This window comes from Topomyia yanbarensis, chromosome 3 (assembly GCF_030247195.1).
Source record: "Topomyia yanbarensis strain Yona2022 chromosome 3, ASM3024719v1, whole genome shotgun sequence".
In the NCBI taxonomy this organism is placed as follows: domain Eukaryota; kingdom Metazoa; phylum Arthropoda; class Insecta; order Diptera; family Culicidae; genus Topomyia; species Topomyia yanbarensis.
Genome location: NC_080672.1, coordinates 322,192,092 through 322,208,419, shown reverse-complemented (window position 1 = coordinate 322,208,419; position 16,328 = coordinate 322,192,092). Strand labels below are relative to the sequence as shown.

Below are 16,328 nucleotides of genomic sequence, written 5' to 3'. Positions count from 1 at the left end.
AGCTCAAAATATCAGCATGAGTTATAATTGTGTTATTTCCTTCTGGTCGGGTAGTCATTGGTGCATATTTCAACCTCTGCTAGGCCCCATCTCAATGAAACCTGTAGGAATGAGTATTCAAAATAATTTGATTGGTTCAGAAATTCATGCAATGAGTGATGATAAAAAACATTGTATATGTCCCTCAATGATACTTTATCTGTTTGAAGTCTTTTTTCACGCAAAGCGATAAAATAAAAAAGCCCCATCCTAGAATACAAACAAATAAAAACAAAAACCAACCTTACCGACTTTTCCAAACCGATAATCTATTTCGTACCAATTGAATACAGAAAAACCACGACTTGCTATTTTCTCTCTGCTTCTGGCGCTGGGTGACACTAGGTCGACTAAGTCATGGTGTGGTGCTTAGAGACAATTAGAAAACGATTAAACGCATTTAAGAAATGATTGATGACTTTTCGACGAGAAAATGAATGTCTTGGCTTGAAAAATATGTCTCAACGAATCTATTTCAGAATGACATAATTTGTTACCAGAGCCAGTCTAAATTTAGGAAACTCAAATATTTTTTCAGCATTCATTTTGCTATTCCACATCATTTCAGCTTACGTGTGACTAAATGCATGATTTTTTCTCTCATATTTTCAGGAACAAACGACGATCGGAAAAAACGCCCAAGAACCGCGTTCTCCGCTGCCCAGATAAAAGCACTGGAGACGGAGTTCGAACGCGGGAAATATCTATCAGTAGCCAAAAGAACTGCCCTGGCGAAATCGTTACATCTCACCGAAACACAGATCAAGATCTGGTTTCAGAACCGGCGAACAAAATGGAAACGAAAGTACACATCGGATGTGGAACAGCTTGCTTCACATTACTACTCCCAGCTTGGAATAGGGAATTTTGCCCGACCGATGGTAGTTGGCGATCGGCTATGGCTTTTCAGTCAAAGTCCCAGCGGTCCAACACCAGTGCAGTCTCTTCTTCTAAACACGCCTCCTGCACTGAATCCAGGTCATCCGGCCATGCGACAGTTTCAGCCCATTCCTCCCAACCAACCAGGAGCACCGACATTCGCGGGGCGTCCCAGCAATGGGTACACTGTGAACTACCTCCCAAAATCAAGCATCCCGTCGCAGGCACCGAGCTTTCTGAGTCGCCTACCACCTGCCAGTTTTAAACCAATCCCGATGGAAGAAGGGATCAGCTTCTACAAGGGTCAGCCAGAAATGATGGATAGCTACTATGGTTCACTGAAGTTCGGTCCGACAGAACTGGTTAGTGAAGAACTTTCGCCAGTTAGCAGTGGCTCTGGTATTGCGGATTTGGAACGAGCATTCGGAAATCCATGTGAGCTACTAGGTGGCCATACGACAAGAACCCCAGTTCTAGTGGCTCATTCTGAAACTAAAGAGGACGGTAGAGTGACAGATGTGGCTGAGGATTCGTCTAGTGATATAGACTGTGAGGAAGTTAATGATAAAGAATAAAAATTCCCGTTTCGAGATGTTTCATATCAATTCGTTTGGATTAGATAAATTTAACTTCACAGTACTTTTGTATCGGTGAGTCGGTTCCGACAGCATGAAGTAACAAGTTACTTTACGCTTGTTCGGACATGCCGTAGACTCAGGTGATTCGCATTTCTAATGCCAAAAGACCCTGACCACTACGGTAGCAGACAAAGGGTTAAGTCGCCGGTGAGCTCTAAGCTTGCATATATGATCCTTCCACGCTTTTCTAAACTTTCTCCCTTCAACACCTTGCTCTCCCTTGAGTACTATGGCTCTAAATATTGAAAAATATACTTCACCTTCCAGTCCCTTGCTAATTAAATGCCGAAAAAACTGTTGACAAATTAACTCAATAGGTCGTTAACAAAAATGGTTAACAAAAAAAATGGTAAAAATATACTTTTGTAAGATTGCGAATTATTTTTAACTTGATGCCAAAAATTATTAAATAATTAATTCTATTTCACAAAGATTGCTAACATCTTGTTAAAATTTTTGATAATATGAAAGAATTCCGAATACCAATAGTGACAAGAAACATTATTAGGGGGCTCTGGTCCAATTCGGATCAAGTAAGGGTGTATGAGCTACAGAACTGAAACGTTCTAATCAATTGGAAGGTCTATTTTTCTGGAAACCTAAACAATTGCGCACATTTTTAGTGACACGCCTTTTTAGGAGAGAAAAGCTTCCAAACGGTTCGTTAGTACACTCCTACAGTCCCCTCAACCTCGGTATGGCCATTGCGGAACCGGTTCCGGAAGGAATCAAATAAGGGAATTTGCCACCATTTCGTAAACCAATATGGCAGCTTCCGGTTCCTACAAAACAATGTAAACCATCGTCAATATAGGTGTCCTTTGAAAGGGAGTGGTCAGTAGAAGACCGAAATTGATTATCACTAGTTTACAACACTAAATAGCTGGTGGTCATTCTCCAAGTGTGCTGAATCCGAAAATGAAGTCCAAAACATTTACAGTAGATCAGTTATTAGCAAGCTGTAATTTCTCATAAAAATATAATTTTTAGGATTGCTTTATCTTGCCCAAAATATTGACCAAACACTCATTTTGCTTCAAAAAATGACGAAAAATTGAGAAAAAGTGCAAACGAATCGTAAATAACGTCAGAACCAGTAGTCGCACCAAAACAAAATGTTCTAACGATCAAAAATGCATTTCTTATAATTCAACATAATAATATTTCATATCGATGCACTACAACCGAAGATATTTGGATTTTACTGAACGTACGTTTTATTTTAAAGATGAAAATCATTTTTTTACTGTAACTCGAACTTCGAGTAAAATCCAAATATCTTCGGTTGTAGTGCATCGATATGAAATATTATTATGTTGAATTAAAGGTAATGCACTTTTGATCGTTAGAATACTTTGTTTTAGTGCGACTACTGGTTCTGACTTTATTTACGAATCATTTGAACTTTTTCTCAATTTTTCGTAATTTTTTGAAGAAAAATGTCAGTTTAAATTGGATGGAAATTGTGAAAGTTATTCAAATTTTTGTAGAATGGGAATTTTTGAGTTGAGGTCAACGTCTCGATTCTATTTTTTCTAGGGTTTGTTTCGAGGATTTCTTTGTCAGAATTCTGTTAAGCAAGTGAATTGAAGAATGTTGAGAGAATTTAATGTGGGGTAATGTTCGTACTCGTTAAGCCAAATGATTCTCGGCTTCTGATAACAATAATTTCAGGCTCAGTGGAGTAATGTCATCAAAAATTTGGCATTAAAAAAATACGCATAATATTTACATGTGACATACAGAATCGTATATGTACACAATATGTTGTAAACTGCACGCTCCACAACGCTTTGATACACACATCGGAAGCTTATGACATTGCAAACTGTTAAATTTGGGAACTAGCTTCACGAATGCTGACTTATCCACCTTTGTTTTACTAACAATTTATTTTACTATATTAAAACGTCTAGAAGTTAATAATTTGAAATAATATTGGATTCACATTGGCTTCTACGATTTTACTGTACTGGTTCACAAAACTTCAATATACGGCAATATATTGCGTAAAACAACTACAAAATATTCTACGTTATTCAAATCATTCTGAAGTTCAGATTTTGAGATTTTAAACCTCAAATAAATCATGTCCGATGTCCTACATAATTTCAAAATACGAACTGCTAAATGTTCTCGGAAGGAAAACAAATTAAAAGTTTTACAAATTATTAATTTTATAATACTTCGAATATTACCCCACATTAAATTTTTTCGAAATTCTTCAATTTACTTCTTTAACAGAATTCTGACAGAGAGTCCCTCCTACATTATGGAACAAATCCTAGAAAAAATTGGAATCGAGACGGTTCAATAAGTTGACACAGAAAAACACAAAAATTGTCATTTAACAAAAAATTTAATAACTTACGAAATTTTCATCGGATTCAAACTAACAAGTGCTTATTTTCATTGGTTGTTAGCAGGCTTTAGGTTTCCATCAAAATACAATTTTTAGGATTGCTTTATCTATCCTAAAATCTTGACCAAATGTTCATTTTTCTTTAAAAAGCAAACACAAAAAAAAAGTTCAATAAACTCGTAAATAACTTCAGAACCAGTAGTCGCACTAAAACAAAATGTCCCAACAGCCAAAAGTACATGCTATGATCTTCGATTCAACATAATAATAATATTTCATATCGATGCACTATAACCGAAGGTATTTGGATTTTACTGAACGCACTTTTTTTAAAGGTAAAATTCCTTTTTTTACTGTAACTCAAAAACTGTTCTACTGTAAATTTTTTGTACCTCATTTCCGAATTCAGCACACAATTTTACATCAGAAATGGTGTTCGAATATAGAAGTTCGGATTTTTATTTTTATTTTGTAGACTAGTGTTATTGATTCAATTTTGAAACCCAAAATGGTTTCCAGTTCCCACAAATCAGTGAAAACCATCAAAACGAGTATCATTCAAAAGGGGGTTGTCAGTAGAAAACAGAAGTGAACCATTGATGCCACTTTGAGAACCAAAAACGCCGACGCCAAACAATAGCCCGGCGGCGTACCGCCAAAACAATTTTCCTACACCAATTATTTAAGAACTCGAATATTCCCAATATGCTTGCTTTTACCAAAAGAATACAAACTACTATGATATAAGCGCACTCAGTTTACGATTACTCGTTTTTCTTCTGTTGTATTTATGTTGAAGACACCGCACGGAAAAAAAATTTGTTCCCAGATTAATTTTTTGTAACGAAAACAGGATCATGAACCAAAATCATTTGTTTTATTATTATGTTCATTTTCCTTCCATTATCCGCTTGTATAGTGCTTTTATTTTTTTATTTCGATTATAGAGGTTTTAACCTTAAGGTAATTTGCCTCTTCGGATTAGAAAAATCTCTTATGAAAAATTTCTAACCCTATGTGCGGGGGCGGGACTCGAACCCATGTGCACTGCGTACAAGGCAATTGATTTACCAACTACGCTATGCCCACCCTATCTATAATGATTTTACTTAAGGAGATGTTTTTTTCATTTGCGAATATCATTTACAGTTTCCGCTATAGTTATTACCAAATCGTTTTTTCTGTCCGTGAATTAGTTTACAACTATATGAATATTACTCATAAACAAAATGTTGAATCGTGAGTACATATATCCATAAACCTACATTGTTTACGGTCCAACTACGCGACGTGACCAATTTATGATTTATTACATCTTGATCGTGGTTTTGAATTAAATCACAAAACTTTAACAGTCTTGATGTTTTCTCATTAACTATTTCATGAAACTCGGACTGTTATTCATGGATCCATGTATGCCTTGTGAACTGATCCATGATTCGCGATCATGAAATAATCCCCAAAATCATAAAACTAAACCGGAAGTCGCCATCTCAGATTTCAAAATGCCATCAAATCAATTTCTGACACCCAGTCGTCAAGAACATTCTGAAAATACCCACATTGCTTAAGTTATAGAAATCAAATATCAATTTCTGGCACCTGCTCCACAAGACCATTTCGAAAATACGCATGTTGTTGAGATGCGGGCCATAAGTAGTCTTCCAGACCCGGCTCTTCCATCTTTCCGAAAAGTGCATTCGAAAGGACTTACGCGGATTTTTCACTTAATGGTTTTTTAACGCAGATTTTCGAATAAACGCGATGTTTTTTACGCTGTACGCATCACCCGCGTAAAAAACCTGGGTGTATATACAAAAAGATACTTTCGCCGTTGTGCAAGCGATACATATCCCCTGCATGAAAAAGACTAATGTAATTTCAAGATTCGGATATACAAAAACACTTCTACTTATTTGGTATGAGAGCAATTTGAAAATTGTAGTTTTTACATAATTTTGGTGCTTTTTATAAAACATTATAAGAAACTATAAGTCTTATTTAACTGAATCGCCTGCTAAGATTTCTTATCAGTTTAGTAAATTGTTTACCGTTTATAATAGTTATAAATTTTCGATGACAAACCCTCCCCGATCAGAATGAAATAACAAGATTATAACAGAACATATTTTTTGTAACATATTGTGTTATAAATTAGGTCTCGTTAGTAGTTAAAATAACAGAAATTTGTAACAAGTAACAATGCGAAATATAATTTTGAAATATTTTTGTTATGTGTTTCTGATTGGGTCACCACCCTACCTCCTCGCCTTTTCAAACCAGCGGTAGAACTTGTAGATGAGGAACAAAGGGTCATCGAGGAATGTTACCGTTACACACTTTTCTTCAGTATACAGTAGCACTTCCGAAAAAAGTTTTTTATTGCTTTTGTTCATAGTTGATGAACTGAAAGTGTTTTTGACGTAGGACTACGTCATTGTTTTCGATATGGGGGTGCACTTTGCAAATTCTACAAAAATGGTATGTAACGAAAAGTGGTCTAATTTCAAACGCATATAATTCAGCCATCTCACGATAAATTTTCAAATTTTTTGCCCATATCGCCCCGAAATACTTCTAAGAACAGATTCCAATAGATAAACCTAAAGATTTTTGATATGATGACATTAATAATTTAACTAGTATACAACCTAGTCAAAATATCGCGCATTTACATACAGAAGATAGCGTTTCCCAAGTCCGCACGACAGATTTGTGTCCCTAGCGCGTTACGCTTCTATGGATGACGTCATCATCGACTATTTAAAGAACGGATTCGGCCGGACAAGCTCAGTTGCCTGTTGAACGGCAGGCGGAGCAGATCTCCGCGCTATGTGTTTTCACAGCCAGTGTAGATGAGTTAGAAGTCCGTTACACTGGATGTGGAGGTACGCTACCCAGTGCCGCCCAACACGCGACTAAGCTTGTACATTCAAACACTATGCTTTCTTTTGTTTTGTGCTCGTTTCCAGCACACTTTTATGTACACAAAATCGCTTGTACATTCGAGCATTTGAAAACACGGTTAACATAGTGTCATGGTACTAGTTGTCTCTTTCGTTCCACCCATAATCATCAGCGTTGACTCATTTTGCTTTGTGCGCTTGGGTTCAATGTTTGAGGCGAATGTGTAGGTAGGATTACTTTAAGTTGTAGGTAGGTATATCTAGTTTGTTGGCAGGGTTACCATATTCATAGACTTTTCTGTAATGTTACAGATTTTTTTTTCACAATGTTTGATCACAGATTCTTTTTCATAGATGGCAGATTTTTGGCATTTTGATGAAAAATTTAAAGGTTTTCGCAGATGTTTGGAAATATTGTGATTTTTCACAGGTTTTTTGGAAATCTATCACAGATTTTTTTTTCCTGTTTCAGTTATCACAGATGGTAAACAGATATTTTTGGCCGAAACATAGATTCAATGTGGCATCCCTGTTTGTTAGCAGTTGCATGCGTAACCTGCATGATAGCAATCTGTGCTTTCATTGCGCAAACACGAAAACTTTCTTAGCAACAAATTTATGCGGATCGACGGAAAGCACAACGAAAGTTTATTATTTACGTTCGATCAATACATTGATTTATTTTTATTTCACGTGATTCATTTTCACTCAGCATATCCTACTTTGGTTCTGCTACTAGGTACATACTACAAAGCCTATTTATGAATGAATGCACTGGCACTCGAAAAACCGTTGCAAAAACACATCTAAGTCCATATAAAAAATTGTTTTCGATTCTTGTATATTTATAGGTTCGATATATGATTAAGACCACTGCATTCGCTGCATTTGTATGCGTACTTTAGGAAAGTTACAATAATGGCAAAATATAACTAGAAAGCTTGGTCTATACATGAAATGTGATTATATCGATTTGATTTTTCTTCACCGGTTCGTTTTTTTACCACACACAATCGAAAAGCTATTACAATTTTTAAAAGCTGATCTTGTGCTATAAATATTTGGTTCCAGATATTAGTTCGGTCACGGTTTTCTGTCTTCTTTTTTCAGATCATCTCAAATAAGTCGATAACCAAGAAGGTTTGGTTCAATTCTGTAACATTCGATGTTGATCGGTTGTGCTTAAACTATACGTAAAAAATATATTTGATTTAATATTACTCAAAATGTACTAAGAAAATAAATATTCTACATTTAGTAGTATAGTCCTACGTCTACAGTTCGTGCAACTCCATAGGGCTGCGCCTTGTAGTTTTTTTTCTTGAATTTACTATTTACCAAGAGAATGAGATTATCTTAGTAATTGATCATCTATGTCGACACGAATATTTTATTTGGGCAGTCATTTACGGATGTAAATGAACCTCAATCATAGAACAAAACATACATATACAATGACGAACAGCATTATTGTGACCGTAATATTGAATGCATGCATACAAAGCAGCAGTTTCTGTACTAATCAGTTAAATATCGTCTCCTTTAAAATTATTACTTATTGTTTTGAGAAAAATGACATTACAAGTTTTGGAATGATCATCAATAAAACAAGGTAATTTACGTATTGTCTCCAATGTTTAAATATAATTTAGAAAATTATATTCTATCACGACATCGAGCATGTTGTTTAGCTGTGTGCAGAGTACCGTGTTGCCAGGTCCCAACTAATAGATTCCCTTCGGGCCCGAGGTAGATCACCCTATTTGCCAGTCCGAGACGTCCTGGCAAGCCGTGACCACCCCTACAGTTTTCTTATCTACACCTTTTTGAAAACTATTCATGTCCAAGTTTAATAAATTTCCCCTCTCATTCACAGTAGAACCTCGTCAACCTCTCCCTGTATCTACAATATGGCATTGCTTCACGAGTCTACGATGCATACCTTTCTTGATAACCGTCCATTCAGAACATCATGACACATGTCACAAGAACATCATGACAGCATCGGAGTGCCAATAATCATTCGAAATATCGATCTTCCCCTCGCCACTGCAATTACAGGATGGAAACCACTACAATAAAGCGTGCATATCCCCCACAATCATCAACCTGCCAACGAGAATGCCAATTTTACAATATGTATCCCACTTCCTACCTTTTTCCTTCACTAACATAAGAGGGGAGCAAACCGCCCCTAAATACGGTTTTCTCTTCCCCCACTAACACGTGCGATGTACCTTAAAAATGAATTATCGGCCTCGTTAAGCTACCGTATTTGGGCCTAAATAAACTTAGTTATATAAAAAAAAGAAAATTATATTTGTTAGAAAATCGTCCTACGAATGCTACTATAGCCACCATTCATAATGGTTTTATTTAGATTGAGTTTTTGAAGAAATATTAGAAGAAAACAAATTTCACACTGTTAAGTGGATTTTTTATGAAAAATGTGCTAAAGATCAAATATTTAAGCTTCTCTTGAATTATAATTGCAAAATAATATATAGAACAGCAGAAAATAATTTTGTCCAGGTTTTTGGCCTAGTCACCCCATAGTGCGACGTGAGCGTGTAGATGCTTGAGATAATCCTCACGAAATTGCAATCGAATTATTCCGGAGTTCAAAAAATTTCTGATATATGCAAATTATCGGAATTTAAAATGTCCTTCATACAAGTAATACGCTCAATGATTAAAAAATTGCACATCAAAAATGTCAGCTGGTGCTGTCGAAGTGCCAACACATTCCTTAGATAGTATTAAATCCTATTGAATGGACTCACTCAACGCCACATTTTCAGCTGTTCTCCTAGAGACGATGGATCAGTCTAAAACAGTGTGTTGGGAGAATAAGGTCGTGTAAAGAGAAGTTCGTATAAATTTGACGAAAACGTAACTGTTGTTGAAAATATCGGATCAAGCAATACTACATTGGAAACATAGCGTTTCAATTAGGTACAAAAAATCAATCAAATCAAAAATACTAGAAATTCGATCATCATGAACACAGCATTGAATCTTCCTTTCCCAAATCAACCTAACTAAAATATACATTAGCAATCACGCTTTCGAACGCAATGCACACGATTTGAAAGGCGAGAAATTTATGCTGACGCTAACGATTTTTCCAGTATGCAACGAAAACATTAATGAACGAGTTCTTTCAAGCTGGTGGCTTTCTGTCTAAACATTAGTGACTAATCCCTTGCTCGGCTCAGAACTGTTTTTCCTACTCACGTAAACACATTAAACTTAAAATCAGCTCAATAATTTGTGATGAACGGTATTGTCGATAGCTGAACCAGGAATAACTATTCTAGCAACAATTCTATTTCGTCATTATTGCAACGTGGAGGGACTTATTAAAAACTAATATCATGATTGTAGCAGAGTTAACTCATTGTGCATTAATGACGTGATTAGAACAAAAAGTCAAATCTTTATCCGATGTTTGGCGCAACTAATCGTTCGTCTTAGTTTAATTGCAGCTAACGCCATGTCTATTGAGCAAACGACCAAATCTGCACTGTTTCTGCCTGTAGAAATATCTCTGGAAAATACCAGCTGTGCGATATGCATGGAAGACGCTAATAAACCTGTATTCTGTGTTACCTGCCACAAAATGCTGTGTTTCGAGTGTATGGCAAAATGTCAACAGGAAAATGGATGTGGCTTTTGTCGTAACAAAACGCCCGTCAATAAGTATCATGACCAGTGCCTTAACTACAGCTGCGAGAAGCATCAACTGCTTGTCACATTGTTCTGCACGGAATGCGAAGTTTGCGTTTGCAAGCAGTGTTTAAATAAGGGAGCTGACCATTCGTTGCACAGCATGATTACAATCGAAGGCATCCGTACGGAACTTGCCCAGAAGTTGAAATCACTGTACAGTTTCTTACGCTTGGTTGAGGTCCTCAAAGATTTGGACCCTTCCAGCGAGTTCGTGAAATGTTTTATACCTGTACCTCCTGTACCAATGAACGATGAATTCAAATCAATGCACGAAGAAGTCCAATCCATTGTGAATGAGTCGCAGTCTTACTGCTTGAAGGAGCTGGTTGTTAATCGGAGTCTACTGAAAAATCGTATAGAAGAAATAGTGAACAAGCTAAAGCTAAAAAAACAAGAAAATAAAGTTACTAACGATTTCGAAAGTTTCACGTTTACGATTGACTGTCATACGTCATTCTCCTATGACACCGAAGTATTTTTTGATCGATATGGCAATGAGTGGCTAATAACCGTGACTCCTAAATACGGTAAAATGTTTAGTGCCGTAAAATATGCAGCTATTAGCATTAACTTGAAATCAGGAACACCAGGACGGTAAGCTTCTTAGCTTAAGTACAGATAATTGACGTTTAGGCTGCGTGTAAGCACATACAACTGCCATTTCAAATAAAGCGAACGCAGGAAACACATTTAGCAAACTTTTGTAGAAGACGTAATGATCGATACAATGTAGCTGAAACGCAAGTATCAAATACTTGTAGCAAACAGTTGAATAGATGGAAAAATTTGTTCTAGCCTAAATGTCTGTTATCTGTGGTATAAGCTTGTATTCAATGACCGTATCGGAAACTAAAGTATAATTATTCATTTTAGGTACGAGATGAAGATTGGCAGTTCCGCGAAAATTATTCCATTCCACCGAATTCTCGAGTTTATGCACATTCCCTCAATTTCGGACCCTTTCAAGATATGGGAGAGAAGCTTGTACCAACTTCGTCCTGAGCTGGTGCTTACTTTGGGCGTGAGACGCATCATTTGTCAATGTGGCAATTTCAGTGCTAGTGATTGATAACATTGTTCGATACCTAAGATCAAACCGCAATGGATTGATTTTTTCAGAAAGTATCTAATCTATAGCGAAACTGTTGCTATATGGGTATTACGCTTCCAAAACTGTCGGTGCTCGTGCTTCAGGCCTCTACCAATAGCGACACCGTATTCTATTGTGTCGCTGGTGATGGTGACTTGAAGCACGAATAAAGACGGCCGCCATAATAACTTTTACACACCCAGCTAATGTTCTTCAAATGAATAGGAATATTTTAAAAAAAATCTTGTCAATATCACATCTACAAGCGGCGGATCCAGAAAAAAAAAATCGGGAGGGGTCTGAAATTTCGATTTTAAAAAGCAATTCGTAATATATAATGACCTTATTTTAATTGCATCAGTTTTGTGGCCCAAATTTTGCTTGGAATGATTTTGATTTTGAAAAATGTGATATTGACAAAATGTAGATTTAAAGGCTCTTTTTAATATTACGATGCCTTCTGTTCATGTATTTTTACTAGCGTATGAATCGTATCCTAACACATAACCTGTAGATTGTATGAGAACAATATCAAACAAATAAACGTATTCAAAAAAGTCTTACCAAGACGGGATACAGTCCGATGAGTTTGATTCAATTACCCTATATATTTATGGAACAGGACACAGAAAAAAAGCTGTTTTAATTCACCTAGAGGTGCAGTTGTGCCTTTCTCAATCTACCCTCATCGTGCACCACGGTGTGATGTTATCGCTCGCTTCGCGCTTCGGGGAATTCAAATACAAGCTGGATTGCCTAGTGCTGCCAAAGTTTACCTCCCGCTCACCGATCCGCAGTTCAACGTTAGCCAAGAGATTGATATCATTGTTGGTGCTGAGCTGTCCTTCATATTGCTTGAAAATCAGCTACTTTTGTTAGCGGCTGGGTACCCGATTCTACAGAAGACTGTGCTAGGCTACATCGCCTGTGAAAAAGTTGCCGAGCCAGGCTCGGAACCAACAGTCGCTCAATGCAGCCATCCCTAGTAACAATTTAGGTTTTATGGTAGTTTTATAGACACTCATAAAACTTAGATTGCACTTGTAGCATGCTATAAAACTTCAATTGTTACTTGGGATGTCTGCGTAGAAGATCCGCTCGATTCTAAGCTCGAGTGTTTCTGGGAGATCGAAAACTTCGATGACGGTAAGGCCTTCACTTCTGATGAACAATTATGTAAAGATCATATCACCGATACCGTTCTTGTGATTAAGAAGAACAGTACGTGATTCTTCTTCCGATCAGGGTTTTTTCACAGATTTTTCTGTAATGTTACAGATTGTTTCACAATTTTTGATCACAGATTCTTTTTCACAGATGACAGATTTTTGGTATTTTGATTAAAATTTCAAAGATTTCCATTGATTTTTGAAAATATTGTGATTTTTCACAGATTTTTTGGAAATTTGATACAGTTTTTTTCGGTTTTGGTCATCACAGATAGTAAAACCAACTTAATCCACCTAGCAGTGAGAAGAGACATTTCTTACACATATCATTGTTGGATCATTTATTAGTTTGCAAAGCTCATGCTAATTATGCACATAACAGTTTCTAGTCCTGCACGAATAAAACATGCAATAAACTGAATATATTATAGCAAATCAATAAAACGAACGAAACAAAAAAATTAAGCGAAAAAAAAGTTCACATTCATAAAACGAATATAAGGATTAATATAAATCAAAATAGTAAAATACACAATTCAAATTAGATTAGTTCATTAAAGGGAAAACTAGGCAATATACAAATAGTAATAAAATTAATAGAATAAAATAAATTGACTCGAACTAACATATTGAATAACATAAGTGAATGACTGATCATGAAATGAATAAAATAAATACCTAAATTGAATAAAACGAATCAAATGAATCAAATGAATCAAATGATCGAATGAATTTAATTAATCCAGTGAATACAATAAATCAAATTAATGAAATGGATTAAAATAATAAAATTAATAAATAAAACGAACGAATCAAACAAACAAAATGAATAGAATTGATAAAATTAATAAAAGAAAAAGAAAATGAGCAGAACAAAATGGATTGATAAAAATTAAAAATTAAGCAATGTAAAAAGGTTATGAATTAATAAAAAAATAAATTGCGTCAAATAATTAATTTGGATAGAATGAATAAAACTAAAAAAATAATCAGATTATTAAAATTAAGAAACTGAAAATCATGTATGAACTGGAAAAACGAATAGAATGCATAGAACGAAAACATTGAATAAAACAAGTTAAATAAATGATATGAATAAAATGCACAAAAAAATAAACTGACCAGCGTGAATCCAAAGAATGAAATGAATAAAATAGATAAAATGAACCCAAATGAAAAAAATGAATAAAAAGAATACTGAATGAAATAAATAATTCGAATACAATGATCATATACTTAAAATTAGTCAAATGCTCAAAATGAATAAAATAAATAAAATGAAATGAAGAAACTGAAAAAATTACTATTTAGAATGAAATTAAAAATAATTGTTAAGTAAAGTAAATAAATAAACCGGATCGTACGAATGTGAGAACCATTGCATCAGAAGGATGAGAATTGTTATTAAAAAGCCTATTATCTGAAAAAATGGCTAATTCCATATCAACATTAGAATAGGGCTAATAAGATTTGTAAACAATATTTTGTTTTGCTGATTTCTCTTAATTTGTTATATTTTCAACCCAAGACACTTGAAATTGATTCTACCAAGGGTAAGGATGTTGATTCATGTGTATCTTTCATGAAATTCGACTGGACAGCGGAGTAATGAGCGAAATAAGTTTGTTTATAAAAATCTCATTAGCCCTTTTGAAGAATTGATATTGAATTCATATACAATGGACTTTCTAGGGTTTCCATTCTTTTTTTGTGTTCACCTTTTCGTTTTCGTTCTTCTTTTTTTGACGGCGTCGTTTCAGATTATCTTGGGTTTCTACTTAATTAGTCATCAGGAACTAGAGCTTCCATTTCCCGACGGTTTTCAGCTTCCCGGGATTCTGGAAATAAATAATAAATTTCCCGGGAAATCCCGAGATCCCGGGAATACAGAAGAAAAATAAAAAGGTGAATGTTTCTCTTGAAAACAAAAGAATAAATTGAAAAGTTTTCAAACACGTTTGATTGCATGTATATCTGCCCTAAAGCAGTTGTCAGAAGATGGCGATTTGGTGGCCTACACATCATTCAATCATTTGATAACTCGTCAATAAGTTTACGCAAAACTTAGTTGGCTATATGTATAGCCTAAATATTGGTAATTACGATTACGATTTGGAAGATATACTAAACGCTGCTGCTGGAGTTACTGTCCAAAATTGGAATTCGTAATTCTGATAGGATGGAATGTGATCAATTTAATGCAAAGCACCTTCTTTGGTAATTTTGAATGAAAAGATTGAGCTGCTTCAGGATAGTGTGCAGTTACTTCCGATCAAAAGAGGAAAGTTTATACATGGAATCCATTTCCGTCACAGTAGGATCAGCATCATTTCGAATTAAGTGTGAATCAACATCAAGCAGATAATAGACGAACTGTGCAGCGATGGATGAAGCCTATTATCGATTTCCTATTACGGGCAAGTATCTGGATTGCTTGATCGTATCCCTTCAAAAATCCTGCCTGGATCCTTGAAAGCATTCAAAGAGTTTGGATGCGTATGATATTGGACAGATACAACGTTATGTATTTCTTTTCATACATCCAAAAATTTATAGATATTAAAGTTACAGTATAACAATGAAATATGCATTCGATGAACCGACCAAATATTTCTGCAGACGTTCTAGAAACATTCCTTATTTTAAATAGCGTTTGCGTTAAGCATGATATCACTACAAACCATCCCAAGTTTTGAGACAAACACACATCGATTTTTTAAGAAAGTAACGCAATTTCCATTACCAATTTGATTGCAAGCCCTTTCATTCAAGATCCAACTATTAAAATAAACTATTAAAAGAATTGTTAAAAATCTGATCAAGCGGTTCATCGGTGGCAGAGATATCGTGCGCATCATTAACGCTACTGTAAGGAAATGGTTCGGTATAAAGGCCGGCAAATTAATACATTTTTGAATGAAAATTTGAATGAATGCAACATTCTTTAGCAGTGTTTTGAGTATGGCGTGGACTATATACCTAAAAAAAATCACGAAAACATATCAGTGAGCCTAAAGATATATAGTCCATTGATCTGCAAATCGGTTGGAAAAGCACAATCTGCATTCACTACTCACTCCAAATGTTTGCCGGTAAAGATATTTCCTACAGAATTTCATTTGGAGAATCTAAGTCTTATGGAATAAATTAAAAATCTTTTTTTCCCGGGATTCCCGAATCCCGGGAATGAGAAAACACAATTTCCCGGGAATCGGGAATCCCGGGGGAATCCAAAAATCCCGGGATTCCCGGGATGGAACTTTCAATTTGTTTTGTAGTTCAAAGTTATCTTTTGGTCAAATATTCCCGAGAAAAAAATTTTTTGTACAGAATACGTAAATACACGCAATTCTAATTATTCAAATGAGATAAGGTCACATGTGCTTTCAAGCCCCTTAACCCTCCGGAAGTCGCGCAAATGGCTCACTGAGCAAGCACCCGCTGGTGGCCTAAGACGATTTCGCTAGATTTTCAAAGTAGCGTGCACTCAGTGCACTAGCGCAACTGCCGGAA

General features: G+C 35.5%; 2 protein-coding genes across 3 annotated transcripts in view; both read left to right on the top strand.

The window, feature by feature from the left end:
* The window catches only part of LOC131688085 (homeobox protein HMX3), a 51,744-nt gene extending 50,251 nt beyond the window's left edge, over positions 1 to 1,493 (top strand). The window contains exon 3 of the mRNA XM_058972237.1: positions 652 to 1,493. Within this exon, the coding sequence (XP_058828220.1) occupies positions 652 to 1,493 (842 nt within the window). The remainder of the gene's footprint in view (positions 1 to 651) is intronic.
* Positions 1,494 to 10,000: 8,507 nt separating this feature from the next.
* Positions 10,001 to 12,142, top strand: LOC131692287 (uncharacterized). Of its 2 annotated transcripts, XM_058979255.1 has the most exons (3): positions 10,001 to 10,061; positions 10,302 to 11,150; positions 11,430 to 12,142. In XM_058979255.1, the coding sequence occupies exons 2-3, from the start codon at positions 10,321 to 10,323 to the stop codon at positions 11,623 to 11,625; spliced, it is 1,026 nt and encodes a 341-aa protein (XP_058835238.1). In that variant the 5' UTR covers positions 10,001 to 10,061; positions 10,302 to 10,320; the 3' UTR covers positions 11,626 to 12,142. The 2 variants fall into 2 exon arrangements, with proteins under 2 accessions (XP_058835238.1, XP_058835237.1); XM_058979254.1 differs by lacking the exon at positions 10,001 to 10,061 and having other exon boundaries at positions 10,240 to 11,150.
* The last annotated feature ends 4,186 nt before the right edge of the window (positions 12,143 to 16,328 follow it).